Source organism: Thermoascus crustaceus, assembly GCF_041956765.1.
Source record: "Thermoascus crustaceus strain CBS 181.67 unplaced genomic scaffold VTN00scaffold_1, whole genome shotgun sequence".
NCBI lineage: Eukaryota > Fungi > Ascomycota > Eurotiomycetes > Eurotiales > Thermoascaceae > Thermoascus > Thermoascus crustaceus.
In genome coordinates, this window is record NW_027192527.1 from 4,343,992 (window position 1) to 4,359,655 (window position 15,664).

The window sequence follows — 15,664 nt, forward strand, 5'->3', positions numbered from 1 at the left end:
AGAACAATCTCTCAACAAAAATGTGTTATATGTACCGCCCCCTTTTTTCGTTGATATTGTCTCACATCATGTAAAGTATTACTCAGAGATTACGAAGATGTCATTTTGCCTATTGCTGAAGCTATATCTCTATTCCGTCCCCTTCTCAACGCCAAGAGCTCCATGATACCAACTTATCAAGCGATAAGGGCCATGGATGGAGCTGACAACATCTTCGCTTAAACCACAGCATTTCGCCAAGTTTGCCAAGAACCTGTATGAATCCCCCATACGGCTTCCGAATAATGGATCTCCGATTCATTAGCCCAGCCTCCGTAGGGAAGATCCCTGTTCAGCTTATTATTATTATTAACACACGTCCTCGAAAGACATCCGTATGAAGTATTCCGTACTCGAGATCTTCACCGTCAACGGGTGATTGACAAATAGAACGGCCGTTAGTCAAGATATGGTGTGTCGGACAGTCAGACTACTGCGTGACTTAGTTCCACAACAGGACCCATAAGACTCCACGGTATCGCATATAGATCGTCGAAAAGCCAAGACCATGGCGTGACATGACATGACCGCAAGTCTCAAGGACCGATCGGAGCGATTTATTACGGAGTTACTAGTCGGTACGGCCGAAGGTGGTCGAACGATGCGGTGGACAGAAAGAAGGGATATCTCTACCCCATAGTGCAGCTATCTCCTACAGTCATCGTTTTGTGCCTAACAGGAGCTATCTACTCCAAAGGGCCCGCAAACGTTCTGGAGGCGCGGGGCTGGTCGATAAATGCTCCGAGGAAACTACTGAGCAGGACGCGTGATATTTGGCTTCGAAAGGGGTCGAACAGGATCAAATCGAGATCCTAAGCTCGGCTCCGAGAACAATAATACCTATCCCGAATGGTACCTAGCGTTCTGCATGAATTGAATACCTTCTCTTTAGAGTTTAGGAGCACATAAAGCAAAGACCATCATCTGCCAGGATCAACCAGACTACGATAGACGATTGCATATGGTGGACACCAGCTTCTTTGCCTTTAAAGTCAGAGATCCAAAGAAGTTCCAAGTCAGCGCGACGCCAGGCAGGTCACATGATCCATGTCTATATCAACACTAGACGCGTCAAGGGAACCCGTCACGCGTCTCCTCACTGCAAACACCTCAAGAGAAAGCCTCAGGATACACGAAAGATAATCGCTAACCCACCAGCGGCGGGGTGGAGGGGAGCTAGGAAAACCCCGCTTTGCTTTACGGAAGCAGGCATTATCAGTCCTGGAGCCAGATGACTTGGTCTGTTACAGGACTGTTGATAAGGATTGCAACAGCTTTAACCTTTTTAAGGTAAAATGAAGAACTGGCCAGGACCCCGGTTCGAACTCCCCAAAAGGGCACTGGGCAATAGTGGTCTTCGAGCTTTATGCAGAATGAACCGCAAGGTAGTCTTACCAGCTGCGCCACGGGCCCTTTGTTCTGGTTGCAAGGGAACAGTTATTCTCAATCATAAGGGAGAAAGGCGCGGGGTGGCACGTGGTCTGGGGTGCTGGCCCTGTTTCTAAGGCATATTTGCGGCGGAAGAGGTTATCTCTTTCTAATTCTAGAAGACGGTCTGACAACTCCGAGAGCGGAATTGGTGATATATTGAGATCTTTCTATCTGTTTCTCGACACTTATCTTCAGGTATAGAAGATTATTAATAGCTAATAAGACCCAGAAAGCGTAGTAGAAATATCTACCACATTCATTATTGAATTCAAGAACAAGCGTCCATATATACACCGAAGCACCCAATATCCAAACCCGTCCTCCACGAGCCTTTCCCAACCATCTCCTGAAGGATCTCAAACCAACATTTCTAGAGAGGAGAATCTTTCTTCTCTCTTGAACCATAGCTCTGTTATGGAGATATATCAGTGTTTACAGGTCTACGAGTACTCCGAGCAGGAGTACGACGTTGGGTAATGCGGAATCCGTCTCCACAACAGCTGGATAGTAAAGCTCGACCGGGAATCAATTGAGGGGAGAAGGACTCAAGGGATCGGAGTCTAAATTGTATCAAGATTATATAATTTAGATGTGTTTATGTCCATGCCTCTGCACGCCGTGCTCATGTACACAGTACAGTGCCGTTGTATATACCCTGACAGCCAAGCCGCCATTTGCACCCAAAGAGAAGTTGTATTCAAGGGCAGAGTCCTTGGGGAGTCAGTAAGAAATTCCAAATCGGGGAAGCAAGCACTTTTTGTCAGTAATATCGCAAACACATTTATTTACTTCTCCGTACTTAGCATCGCATCGCATCGCGAACACCTAGTTACATACTCCGTACCTACTTTGTAGTTACTGTACTGTACTGCGTACCAATTAATTCCCTTATTCTTAAGGTCTCAATCCTCCGAAGCTAATAGGTTGAGTTGATTTACGCTGTAAAGCCCAAGAGAAAAAAAAGGAAAAAAAAATCCGTGGGACCCACAACTATCTAGCTCGCTACGGAGTAGACTGACTGCAACTCTACTGCGTACGGAGAAGGTCCACTTTCGGCCTTTGGCGTTCGCTGTAAAAATTTAGTTACCGGAACGGCTCCTACAATCGGAGTACGCTACGCTGTCCAAGTGGACTTCGCGATTTTTGTCGAAGGCCATTGTGCTGGATAAGGATTTACCAGCCTCAATTCTCATCTCCTCCTGCAGGTATGATGCAGGCTCATGTCACGATGTCAGGTTAGAGAACTTCGTGCGCTCAAGATACGAGATGAGGTCAGAGATCCACACTAGCTAGCCCAGAGAAAGTCATGATGTCAACGACGCAAATTCGCCGAGAAGCAAAGTAAACAAAGTGGGTTTGGTTGAGAGGTATATACCCAAGGTATCATTGGTACTGTACCTTACTGATGGAACTGGTTCTATATCCTTTTTTTTTATGAAAGTTCCATGGGAAGGTCGCGAGGATGCCTGGATAGGTCGTTCAAGGGTTATCCGCATTAGGTAGGTACCCTGGTCGGCTCGGGGACGTTCCGTCTATGCCTCAAAAGGGAAATTTATACTTTCCCAATGTCTCATCAACGTCAAACAATGAACTTCCCTCCCGTCTTGGAAAATCGACCATACTCTGTCTTATGGAGATCGGGTCTAATGTGGCTAGCAATGCTCTTACATCTCATGGGGCTAGTTAACACTGTTCGCTGAAGTTTGGACAACGGTCTGCAGATAGTTTTATGGTCACTGCAGCCGTCATCACTTCTCTGTACTACCCAGATGAATCGACATGTGGCCGGCAAGTGCTTGAGTCAGACTGTCGATCTTCTAGTCGAGACACCCCGTGGGCAAAAGATATCGCAATAGATAAGAACAAAAGAGGCACTTCATCTTGTGACGGCGACTACAAAACAGTGGGGACTTCGACAACCAGATTAGGCCCCATGCAGCATTACGCCTGAGTAGGTTCTCGTTTAGGACGGATGATCCGTAGATCTGCACTGAGTAGATGAAGATCTATCCTAGACGACAAACTACCCCGCAGTTGTAGTGCCCACGGGAAACGTGGTGAACAGCCAGTGCTGCAATCAAAAGCACTGCGGGTCCAGCATCGATAATATGCCAGTGCTATTTTCACGGAATGGCGTCATATGCGTCGAAGAAAGTTTGCAGGAAGCACCTTTCGTTCGACGGATTGTCGTGTTAGCACATATGCAGGAAAACAGCTTATCTCGTTAACTTCCCCTCTTCTAGCGACACTGCGGCATGGATTGCGCGATACTGTATCAGCAACGACAGCCACCGACAGATCAGTATCTACGGGAACTTCTTTTCAGAACTCGACATGATTCTTCCAAAAAACTATTAATTAATAGTGTGAGGCTGGGAAAGCAGCGCAGTCAGGTGACTGGTACATCATATCTCGAGGCTCAGCTTTCGGGCATGCACATGCATCTAGCGATAGTCAGCACAGCACTAATAATAGATACCACAGTAGCGCAAGGTACGTCGGGTTATTATTATTCTTTCCTCTGTTTTTCAAGTACAGTCCTGAAAATATCTGTGGCAGAAAAGGGGCACGGTACAAGACAAGCGTAGCGGTGAGGATAATTCGAGTGGCTGTCGCAACGCGACCACGTACAATACCGCGTATACATGTGAACGCCTGACGGAGGCGGAGTCGAGGTCAGCCTGGGATCGACATTACGGATAAACCTTAAGAGTGACCGGCGCGGTGGATAGTTGGCCTAAGCTCCTTAAACAAACCCCAAAGCCCAGCCTTGCAACACCTTGAAATGGGAACGAGTGCGAGAAAAATGGACGAAAGGAGGAACTAATACGGCTAGGAAACAAGAAAAATTCGGAAGCGCTGCGACCGCCCCCGAAACACTTATCACCGGCTCGTATTATTGTACGTAAAGTGACAGCTCAGGCATCGACTGCAGAAAAGCACGGTCTTGAAACAGTCGGTCCTGGGTCCCTGCTCTCCTGGGCGGCTTGGAAATGACAAGCGATTCGATTCGGATCTTTTTCTTTCGGCTCGCATGGCACCCTTCCAGGTTGTTGTTCAATAATGTATCACATCCTGCAGAGTTCGGACATGGCTTTGTTCAGCATGGATTATTGGCAGAGTTGGCTGTCGGAGCATTGTGCTGTGCGACTTGGTTATGCAGGATTTATGAACAGCCCATTCAGGAAAGATGAATCGTGGTCGGTCGGCGCTGAGCCATGGCTTGCTGGGCAGCAGCGTGCGGAGTTGCCTGTTTTGGGCCGAGTACAGGACAACAACTGGTATGTAATTTTCTGCGCGGTACCTAGGCGTAACGACCGCAGAAATTAGAGTGCTAGGATATGCAGCAGCTGGCACCTGATCGGTGCATCTGATACAGGATCATCCAACCCCCGCCTATCACACGGCTCACGGCGTTAATACGCTCGGACTTGTTGATAAGCAGAAGCGGGAGCTGCTGACGAGAGCCTGGAGCGCTGAGCTCCCGGACAGAGCATACGCTGGCTTTACCATGATATCCGTCGATACGTTGGGACGTCCTCTGTGCCTAGCCAACAGACTTGGCGCCGAGGTCTGATTATCTTGACAGTGCAGGGAGTCCGTTTGGGGGCAAGCGTCAAATAGGCGAGATTAGCTCTGGGGACAGCGGGCGCTGGTTGGGCGAGAGCTGCGGGAGATGGACGGTTGAGGCGCGGCGGGCAACCAGTCGTGGGCGGAGTTCCATGACGACAAGGAACGGCCTCGTCGCTAGCGACGCGCTGTAATTTTCCCTGGATGCCGGTAACGAGGCTGACGGCCAGCTCCTAAGTCCGTCGGAGGCTGTAAGCTCCGGGCTTCCGCAACATCCGTTACCACGGCTGGCGCGGTGCCTGAGGCTGTTGCACCCGAGTAAAGGCCGCCCCGGCGCTCGGTGAAGCGTGCCGCCGTGTCCGTTCTTCTCTGACGAAATGTTACGGCATCTGGTATTACCGATACCGCATGCTAGCCCGTACCCGCCGTCGTCCGTCGCCCCCATTCATTCATACCCTTTCGGCGCCTGCGCTGCGCTTCCTGTTGCCCAGCCCAAACTCTCATATCCCATCATTCCCGGTCCCTCGCCGTCCTCCTTTTCCTCTCTCTTCTTTTTCTTCCCTCCGTGCTGTGCTGCTTCTTCCTGCTCGTCCCTCCCCTTCTCCTCGCAGGTATTCCCGTCCCTGCTACGCCCTTCGTCCTCCCTGCGACTCGCTCGCGTGCTTGCCCTTGCTCTCCCTCCGCTTTGCGTCAGTACGGCCGTTTGAAGGGGTCCCGGGATACCGTTATTGGCAGCCGGAGTCGCGTGTGCTTCACGACCACAGCTCCCTTACGCCTTGCGAGGAATCCGTCGGATTGAGGTTGCCAGCTGTCAAATTCCGCCAGACCCTCGCGTGTTGTCAGCCCCGTCCGCTTTGTTCTAAGAATTCCGACAAAGATCGCACCCCGTACGAGAGACAGTCGCTTCGAGTCTCGACGAGACTCCCGGCAGAGATGAACGGCACACTCCCTTCGTGGAAGGATCGCACGCAAAATCAGTTTGGAAAGGTCCAGCTTCAGGTGCCATGGCGCTCCATTCAGCTGCTCGTCCCCCATCGCATGAGGCGGAAGTTGCGGTCAAAGTTGCGGAGCCGGGTCTCTCCTACCTCCTCGATATCGTCCCTGCAAACGTCCTTCTCGCCCTTGGATACCCTGAGATCGTTACAGTCGCATCGCTGGACGCTGTACGATTTCCAGTACCTCCTGCTCATGATCGTTGGCATCTTCTCCCTCAGCGTCATCGAGGTTCCGGGCCCCCTCATTAAGACCGCCGTGTCGACACTTCTACTCACTTCGCTGCTCCTCCCTATCACCCGTCAATTCTTCCTACCATTCCTCCCTATCGCTGCATGGCTTACCTTCTTCTACGCTTGCCAGTGAGTACAACTGTCACTTATCTCCACTTATACCCCATGCTCGCGTCATGCCAAGAGCTGCGCCTCGAGATCCCCAGCTAATCTCGTATCAAGGTTCATTTCCAGTGAATGGCGCCCTGCAATCTGGGTCCGCGTCCTGCCGGCACTCGAGAACATCCTGTATGGCGCCAACATCAGCAACATTCTGTCTGCTCACCAGAATGTCGTGCTGGATGTCTTGGCATGGCTGCCGTATGGCATCTGCCATTACGGGGCACCTTTCGTGGTTTCTATGATCATGTTCGTGTTCGGACCTCCTGGGACGGTCCCATTGTTTGCTAGGACCCTTGGGTATATCAGTATGACTGCCGTTGCAATCCAGCTGGCGTTCCCGTGCTCCCCCCCATGGTACGAGAACCTGTACGGTCTGGCCCCGGCCGACTACTCGATGCCAGGAAATCCGGCCGGTCTCGCGCGCATTGACAAGCTCTTTGGCATCGATCTCTACACATCCGGTTTTAGACAGTCTCCCGTGGTGTTTGGTGCATTCCCTTCGCTCCACGCTGCCGATTCGACTCTTGCGGCTTTGTTCATGAGCCATGTCTTCCCGAAACTGAAACCTCTGTTTGTCACCTATACCCTCTGGATGTGGTGGGCGACCATGTACCTGTCTCACCACTACGCTGTTGATCTTGTTGGCGGAGGCCTGCTGGCTGCCGTTGCCTTCTACTTCGCCAAGGCCAGATTCCTGCCCCGGATCCAGACCGGAAAGAGGTTCCGCTGGGACTACGATTACGTTGAAGTCGGTGACTCCCCATCGGAGTATGGCTATGATCTCGCCAGCTTCGATGGTGATTTCAACCTGGACAGTGACGAGTGGACTGTTGGCTCTTCGTCCTCTGTGTCCTCCGGCTCTCTCAGCCCCGTGGATGAGCACCACATGTGGGAAGGAGAGCATGCTGATTCGCACCACCATGATCTCGAGGCGGCTCGATGATCACCACCCGCGATCCGCCCCGATTCCTTCTTAACCCGACGTGCACATACTGTCGTCGGCACCGTCCCCTGCCGACATTTTTTGCATTTCTTTCTGACAGCGGCTTTCTTCACGTTTCACGACATGTTCTGACTTCTTTTGCATTGAGCGGATTTCGACACATACATATTTAATAAACGTTTCTTTGCAGCTGCTCTTGTGGTTTTTACGACCTCGATTTTGTACGGCTTGGACTGGGCATACTGTTGATTGTACATGCATACGGTCACCGAACCAACTAGCCGTGTCGCACTTGGTCCCCGGACCAGTGTTCGGTGAAACTTCGTCGATAATATTAATTCCGGTGGCTTTCGGAATCAGACGTCGGCTTACTGCGACTTGTCTGGGTAGCCCGGCTGCTGCCGTTGGAGACACTCGCTTGTACAGTTCAGCTTCTCATGCGTCCCGTTCCACAGATGGGAGACTTCTTTGCTTCGAACCATGTCCTTCGTTATCTGATTTTACCGGTCAAGCTGTTCTTTTACTTGTCTGGCTCGATCGGAATTATTTTACGGTTCGTGTCGATCGCTTACGCCTGGCGCCTGGGAATGGGAAGATGGAAACGAAAAAAAAAGAGTTTGGCGTCTTTGCATGCACTTCGCTCGCTTGCAGTAGAAGTTTTGGTAGACTTCGGGGTGATATTGACAATATTGTTATTCGACTTTCATTGCATGAGCACATATATATAGACCTGGGAAGAGGAGGGACCATGCTGTTTTTCAGTCATCCTCTGAACATACCTTCGTTTGACATCCTGCGTGGAGAGAACGGGCCCCGCAGCCGAGCTGATTCGGCTACTTTCCCGAACAGCACGCTTGTTTCGAGTTGTGGCAGACATGGAAAGTGGGAAGATGTTAGCTTGGTTGGAAACGAGCGTGGAGGCCGAGGTGGCTGGAGGATGATGCGCGGAGGCATCTCCTTGATAGCTCCGACCTCGAGGATTTTGGATTTTCACAGTCACCGTCGGGACAGGCAGCCCGGCCAGCACCTCTGTCGCAGCTCTCTATACACGACGATACCTTGAGCACCCTACTCCTATCCTATTTTCGAGCTGATGGAAGGGGGGGGGGGCGTGCCGCACCATTCACCTTTCAGTCGACCCTCGATACGAGGGTTGAGAGAGGTAAACTGTGAGGTGGCTGTTTTTTTGCTAGTATTATTAATTAGTATATTAATTCATAACCAGTCCGCGGTTGGCCCTACTGTACATATGGTTTCGCTTTCTTCTCTTCTATGTGTAATTGTAGTACGATCTGTACAGTCATCGTTGGTGTCTGGATTGCAGACTTGACATGGCAAGTCGGGACTTGCGTCAGTCTGTACTACTAATCACTAGAACATCTCTTAATCAAATAAAAGTGGACTTCTCGAAGCTTTCCAGCGCTTTCTCTTGGCATTTCCTCTCACGCAGTATGCATGCTTTTCAGATAAGACAGATAACACTGATGGATATGTACTGTTACTGCATATATCGAGATGTAAATCAACTGACGTGTAACTTCCATTGGAATGGATTGATTGATATCATCTCGTCTCATCCCGCAAGGTATAGACCCTTGGTTTTTAGTCTTAATCCTGGTTTAGTTAGTGATAGTGGGTGGATGGGAGTAAAACGATTGATCCGCTCTTCTGGCGTCTGGAGGGCCAACTGCGAGCACGGAGTAGCACACGCATCCGCTGGGGATTGACGAAGAGGATCAGATCCACCGACAACATGGCCAGTCGTGCCGGAGGGACCAAAAGTGATCGAGTGGCTTTTGGAGTTTTAAACAGATTTCGGGGGCAGTCTGCCCCTTTAAACTCTTCAAGACCTATGAGAATTTTCAATTTACGGACTAGGACACTTCCCACCCCAATAACGGCCGCCCATTGACCAGCTTCACTGGTGTTCGAGATCAGTAGCTTCTGCTGGACAGAAAAATTACGTCATCATCTGTAGAGTTGGAGATCTGTTATGGCAGTTCCTCACATCCTCACCATCACTGTTGGAGTATACTTGACGACCCATCCAGAATCTGGAGCGTCCGCTGGCGATCCGACCAGAGCAAATCTCGCATGATCATCGGTCCAGCCCTAGTACTGCCGGCTGCTGCGCCGCCCATCTAAGAATCAGCCAATATCACCCGGACGCATGATATATTTAATTCTACACAACAAATTAGAATAAATATTTAAAAAAATAAAATCTCCTTCTACTCTTGGAAAATGTCATTGCTGCCTTGCGGTGCGCGGATTCGGAGCTGTGGGAGATCGCCTTGCTGGTGAGGTGTAAGCTGGCGAAGGTAGCATAAGGTGGATCGGAACCTGTCAAGTATCGCTTCATCCTTATTCGTTGTAACTTACACCTTCTTGAACTAAATTTAATATTTTCTGGAACTTGCCTATCATTCTGCAGCTTTGGGACGCTACGCCCTCTGCTAGCTCCACAGGATGCCTCCTGCATACCAAGACGCCCAAAACGAGGGATACGGCTCTGCTGCCGACCGCGGTTTTCAAGCTCAGCCACGGCAGACCTTAGTGCGAGTCAGTTATCAAGTCCTAGCCGCACAGTGGGATTGCGCAGACTTCGTAGGCGATATAGTGTGAAATACATTATGCTAGTCTGAGCTTGGATCTAGCAGTTAATTCATATTTAAAGTCAGTGATGGCTCGTCGCTTTGAACACGACTTCTCATTCCACCATAACTGCTTGATTCGCATTCACTACCTATTTTTCTTCATACCTAATCTACCTAGTACCTACCTACCTAGATAGCTCGTATTGATCGACCCCCATGTCGGCTGAGATCGTCATCGGCATTATCGGCTTGCTTGTCGCTCTCCCCCCATCCCTACTCGTTATATGGAGGACCGTAAGGCCGATAAAGCAACACCTTGCCAACCTTCGGGATTCTTGTGAGATTTCTTCCCCTCTTCTTTTTTTTTGTCGTCAGATATATGATGTATACGGTATTGTCGACCAAAAAATACTGCTTGTTTACAAAAACAGAGACCATGACATCTAATCGCAGTTAAATACTGGTAATTCTTTGCTGACACACGCATATGTGTATGTACTGTATAGATCCAAACCAAGTCCAAATGCCACATGCATTATCCATGCCGATACCGATGCCCTTGTTAAATCGCCAAGGAATCAACAACACACTCTGGGAGACACGCCTTGAGGATGGTCTTTTCTCCAATGATATAAGCCGTTAGTTCACCCCATAGTCCGAAGAAGACAACGCTTCATTCCTTCAACGAATACACCAAGGAACAAATTAAGTTGACAAAAATGAATGCAGTGGAAACTGGCACCGGCACTCGAGAGACTCTCATCCACCGTAGTACGATACATACTCTCTCTCGAACAAGAGTCATGTCGCGTCAACAGGTTCATGTTCATGCTTGGACACCTCTGCCTTCCCTTCATTTTGCCCAGGAGGATAGAATGGATCTTCGATCGTCGTCAGTCACCTAGATGACTACCTACGACTTATATATTCTATCCGCATGGTGCCTCCTTTTTTTTCGTTTCCGTTACCTGCATGAAAAGAAATTATGATGGAGTATGGATATATATACTGAATGGGAAGGGCGATCTACTAGCTGTTTGAGGTGTTTTTGGAAATATATGAGGTGTGGGATTTTTATTTCCAAGGGCTTTCTGTGTACTACAAGAGGTATCGGTATGGTACTTAACCCTTCTGTTTATCAGAACAATGGATTGAATTTCAAAAGAGTACTATTCCTGGCCCTGGAAAAGGTTCAAATTTTAAAAATGAGAAAAAGTCCTACCATGGAATTCGTCCCGAAAAAACTCAGTAGCTCGCACACGGGCTCATTATCGCAAATTGAGCACCGTTATTACGTGCCAGCAGATAGGGATGTCCTGCAATCCCAAGAAGCAGAACTTCAGAGTTACCTATGGAGGGTTTGCATTTTTACATGATGGTGACCCTAGGTTTAGGCAGTAATGCCTGATTTCTTTTGCAATAATAGTAAGGGAGTCAGTCATATGCGGGTGGAGAAAGCCGTTGTTGACGGTTGGCAGGACGGTTAATCCATGATATGGTAAGTTGATTGTATCATTCTCTGCGGTTCTACCATCCGCGGACACGGTCATGTGTCAGTTGTGTTTTCGCCGAAGCAGCAAAGAGACACATTCTGAGGCTGCTATTCTTACACTGTCTCTGGGAAGTTCCCAGCAGTCGGTGCCTCCTTCGCACCAGATGCTTGTGTGGAACTCCGCGGTCTCGGACCAGCTGGAATACTCCCTTTGGCATGAGACCGCCACCCGGTCTCACCCGCACGGATCCGGGGGATTTGGGGATCTCAATCAAAGCAGGATACTGATTTCTTTGTATAAGAAAATCAAAGGTCTTGGGTAGTTGAAACCTGCAAAACTGAGATCAAAGGATTAGCCAAGGCTTCTGGAGCATTCTGGAGCGGTCAAAGAAGGGGGATTACATATAAAAGTGAGCTTCCTTTGGTCCAGAAGTACCGAACTTCATATTCCTTCATCAATTTCTTCGGGTTAGAACTGGAGTTAGTATCTGGATGTGGTCGCAACCCTGCGCAGGCGTCCATCTGACTCTGTTCGATTGCTATTCCCTTGCAGTGTAACGGCGGACCTAGGACTTCTTAGGCGGAGGCTTGTTGGGTTTATCTTGAGGACAGGAAGCAAGAGAAAGAGATGGATGAATAGGCTGTTACTAGCAGTATTGCTATCTAGATTGCTATTTGAGTTGACCGCGGGGTCCTGATCCCCATGGTTAAGGAGCGTCTTTTTTATATACATTGTTAATCGAAATAGCCCTTCTGATTAGGGGACTGAATCGAAGACCCCTCATCGATTCGTATGGCCTGAATCGAAAGAGGTCTGATTGTATCCTGAATTGGTTTGTCGGCCTGTAGTTTCTCTGAGAGCTTCCCCTCTCATAGCCTCACTTCTGCAAGCGTTGTAACATGCAGCTGGATACTCTTGGCTCTTTTTGTTCCCTGGAGACAAGTGAAACCCCGTGTGACGGCGCTCATGCATAGGAAATTGAGATAGATTACTATGGTAGCTAGTCATACAAAATCGAAAGCATGAGAGGAAAAGAAAGGAAAGAATTTGCAGAGCTTCGTGCAACATGAGATATATAGGCAAGTAGGACCGGCAGTATCTCAGAGACAAAGAAATGCTCAACACCGCCTACCTTACCGCCTAGATGCCTGCCGCGCCGTCACACCCCGGACTTCTGCTATAAGATATTTCTTATAGTTTAATTTGAATTAAGCTTTGCTATAGTAATTTTACTAGATTTCTAAATAATAAATAACTGGTAATAAAACTTTTTTCGCGTATGAACCGGGAAAGGAGGGCGGTGAGAGGCGGCAGAAAAACAGAAAAGATTGACAAGGATGGGGTTCGAACCCATGAGATCTTTCGATCAGCAGAACTTAAGTCTGCCGCCTTAACCACTCGGCCACCTTGCCATTCACTCAAGACGAAAAGCACTGATTTGCTTTAATAAATTTTTTAGAAGGCTACCAAAGATGAAATGAAAGGTAAGGCACGGCGGCCCCCTGGCTACTTAAAATCATCAATTATTCCTAATGGCGAGCAAGAGGCCCCTTTGGCGCAATGGTGGCGTCAGACTTGCATTGTGGTCCAGGGCATGTGTGAGGACTTCAGCGAGCGCTCTTCCATTTTTCGCTCATCCCGCTTGTGCTATTTTGACTGTATAGACCTCACGCTGTGTGTGATTCTTGGTAGACTCTCTCAAGACAAAGGCTTATATAGATAGAGCCTTAGATAAAATTTTTGATCTTGAAGACTTATCCACCCACGGTTGCCGTAATAGTTTTGAGCTGAGATAGACCTACCTAAAAAAACCTACAACACAGGATTTGCTAACTGACCGGAATCACAACCTTCAGATTAGCAACCAACCTTCGTGGAAAGTTGAAAGGTAGAGTGAGGTAATAATTCATCTGGTTGGGTTGGTCCGCTTTGGAGTGGTTCCAGTTTTGTGGATTTGACATACGTAAAAAGAGCTGTAGTACAACACAAGTACGTAATCTATGAGTCTTAGATCCAAGGCGAAACACATCAATGCTGGTGTATGTATATTCCATACAGATTGACTAACCTTCTCTTTCTCGCAAGGACCAGGTACCGTCCAGACAGACAGACGCCCAAAGTCCTCCTTAATCTCTCCATCTCTATGGGAATATCGAACAATGGTGCTGTCATTTGTAGACGTAGCGCCTCATCACTCGAATAAAAGAAGAAGAAAAAAAAGGAGGGGTGACAGTGAACATTAACATTAACATCTCACCGAATCAAAGAACTTGAAGAATGCAAACAACGCCCGTGACCCCAATCTTCATCACGAAACGAAACAAATAAGTACAACCCAATGGAATCCCACACTACTCACGGCCTTTATAAGGGCCTCTGGAACGACACGGGGGAATAAGAATAAAAGACGAGTAATGCATGATAACAGGAAAGAGGTATACACAAGTTGGTGACTGTTCAGCTCCGTTCATTAGGTATGTAGGGTATGTATGTAGGGTGTAGGTATCAATCGTCGAAGATTTGAACGCGCTCGGCGTACTCCCTAATCTTGGAGACGTAGTTCTCCTCGATCATGTCTCCTTTCCCTCCGGCTACGCGGAGGATGAGGTCGTTGAGAGATGCGCGTCCGAGGATGTCGACGTGGTCGCCTGGTATATAGATTAGCAAAGTCTATGGATATGTAGGGAGAATGGAGACAAACCTGTATTCGGACCACCACGAGGTGAGAACCTATCCGGCTCATGAGGCATCTCGAACACCTTGACCTTCACGCCCGCCGGATTGTACCGTTTGAAGCGCCAGCCCTTAGCGCACATGTATCCCGCGCTCAGCAGGTTCACGGTACCGTCTCCCTCTCCCATGACCACACCGTGGTCGACGCCGTCGCCGTTGGTGACAGTGGTGTCGATGCTGACGTTCAACTTCGTCAACGGGTCCCGCTCCTCCTGATAGAAGTAGCTGCGCTCAGTTGGTTTGCCAACGCCGTAGAAGCAGTAGATCTTCATATCCGGGGCCAGGGGCAGACGGGTCTCGAGCGGGTTGAGCCACTTGCGAGGGTCGTTCTCGTTCTCCTCGACTTCCTTTCTCGTGTGGGCTACACCATGGGAGTAGCTGCTCAACACCTGGTTGCGGTACCAGTCCTCGCTCTGGTTAAGCATGTAGGACAGGCTCTCGGCTGTCGTCAGGTTCTTCTGCGTCCACGAGGAGTTGCTCTCGCGGAAGTTGAGCAGGTTGCCGAAGGTAAAGGGCTGTCCCGGCTGGTCGTCGGGAGCCGAAGTCGAGTTCCCCCACACGGCGTCTCCGCCCTTGGGCAGCATGCTGGAGATCCCTGGCATGGCGCGGAAGATCTCCGCACGCTCCTCCTTGGACAGGAACTTTTCCAGGCCGTAGACGGCAAAGGCATTCAGTTGCGCCGTGTCCTTCATCTCCCCCGATAGGACCGCCGGCAGACCCTTGACCGCTCCCAACATGCACCCACTGATATTGATCCATGAGTCAATGTGTCGATTGACCCAGTCCTTTCCGCCATTTCCGTAATTTTCGTTTTCAACCCACTTGAAGAAATACAGGACGACCTGCGAGCCCATACTGTGCGATGCCAATGTCACCTTCTCATTCCCCACCTGAACAGCAGTCTCAATGTAGGATTTCAGACGGCTGAAGTACTGGTCGCGGACCTCGAGGTTCTGGTACGATAGGCGCCAATCGTAGGCTGCTGTGAAGGCATTGGTCGGGTCGTATCCGATCGAGGCGAGGTTCTCGAGGATCTTGTTCCAGATCCAGTAACCCGTGATGAAGAAATCGGTGGCATCGAAGCCCTGCGCGGCACGAAGCTTGATGCCTGGCGGATCGAGCCCAGTCTCCTTGTCGAGCATGATGTGGTTCTTCCAGCCGGCCTTGTCCAGGACCAGGGCGCGCATCATGCTCCAACTGCCCCATAGCCTCTTGCGGAAGTACTGGCGCGAGTTGTCGTCCGTGCCCCAGCTCTCCAGACCGGTCGAGATGACGCCGGGGATCATGACGATGGGGTGTTTGGCGTGAATGCCTTGAGATTGGAGGTGCAGGCCGACGGAGAAGGAATCGTAGCTGACGGCGTCGCGTTCATGTTGCTGCTCAATCCAAGGACTCAGTCACTGTCCAACATAAAGCAGAAATATATATATATATATATAGAGAGAGAGAGAGAGAGAGAGAGAGAGAGAG

At 49.5% G+C, this 15,664-nt stretch overlaps 5 protein-coding genes and 1 non-coding gene across 6 annotated transcripts in view; 4 read left to right on the plus strand and 2 right to left on the minus strand.

Moving 5' to 3' along the window:
- Positions 1-4,533: 4,533 nt before the first annotated feature.
- On the plus strand, positions 4,534-5,104 carry VTN00DRAFT_1563 (uncharacterized protein; the record flags this gene model as incomplete). Its single annotated transcript, XM_069427684.1, has 3 exons — positions 4,534-4,755; positions 4,850-5,013; positions 5,065-5,104. 3 exons carry the CDS (start codon positions 4,534-4,536, stop codon positions 5,102-5,104), a joined length of 426 nt encoding a protein of 141 aa, XP_069292265.1.
- An 869-nt stretch (positions 5,105-5,973) lies between these two features.
- On the plus strand, positions 5,974-7,371 carry VTN00DRAFT_1564 (uncharacterized protein; the record flags this gene model as incomplete). The annotated part of the gene is made up of 2 exons (XM_069427685.1): positions 5,974-6,395; positions 6,489-7,371. 2 exons carry the CDS (start codon positions 5,974-5,976, stop codon positions 7,369-7,371), a joined length of 1,305 nt encoding a protein of 434 aa, XP_069292266.1.
- Positions 7,372-7,626: 255 nt separating this feature from the next.
- VTN00DRAFT_1565 (uncharacterized protein) lies at positions 7,627-8,434 on the plus strand (the record flags this gene model as incomplete). The annotated part of the gene is made up of 2 exons (XM_069427686.1): positions 7,627-7,685; positions 7,762-8,434. 2 exons carry the CDS (start codon positions 7,627-7,629, stop codon positions 8,432-8,434), a joined length of 732 nt encoding a protein of 243 aa, XP_069292267.1.
- Positions 8,435-10,184: 1,750 nt separating this feature from the next.
- Positions 10,185-10,873, plus strand: VTN00DRAFT_1566 (uncharacterized protein; the record flags this gene model as incomplete). Its single annotated transcript, XM_069427687.1, has 3 exons — positions 10,185-10,305; positions 10,475-10,606; positions 10,698-10,873. The coding sequence occupies 3 exons, from the start codon at positions 10,185-10,187 to the stop codon at positions 10,871-10,873; spliced, it is 429 nt and encodes a 142-aa protein (XP_069292268.1).
- Positions 10,874-12,790: 1,917 nt separating this feature from the next.
- VTN00DRAFT_t29 lies at positions 12,791-12,873 on the minus strand. Its single transcript has one exon. It is a non-coding gene; the product is annotated as a tRNA-Leu (tRNA).
- A 1,093-nt stretch (positions 12,874-13,966) lies between these two features.
- Positions 13,967-15,664, minus strand: part of VTN00DRAFT_1567 (uncharacterized protein) — a gene marked incomplete at both ends in the record, with an annotated part of 2,417 nt that continues 719 nt past the window's right edge. Inside the window, 2 exons of the mRNA XM_069427688.1 lie at positions 13,967-14,109; positions 14,163-15,570. Coding sequence (XP_069292269.1) covers positions 13,967-14,109; positions 14,163-15,570 — 1,551 coding nt within the window. The remainder of the gene's footprint in view (positions 14,110-14,162; positions 15,571-15,664) is intronic.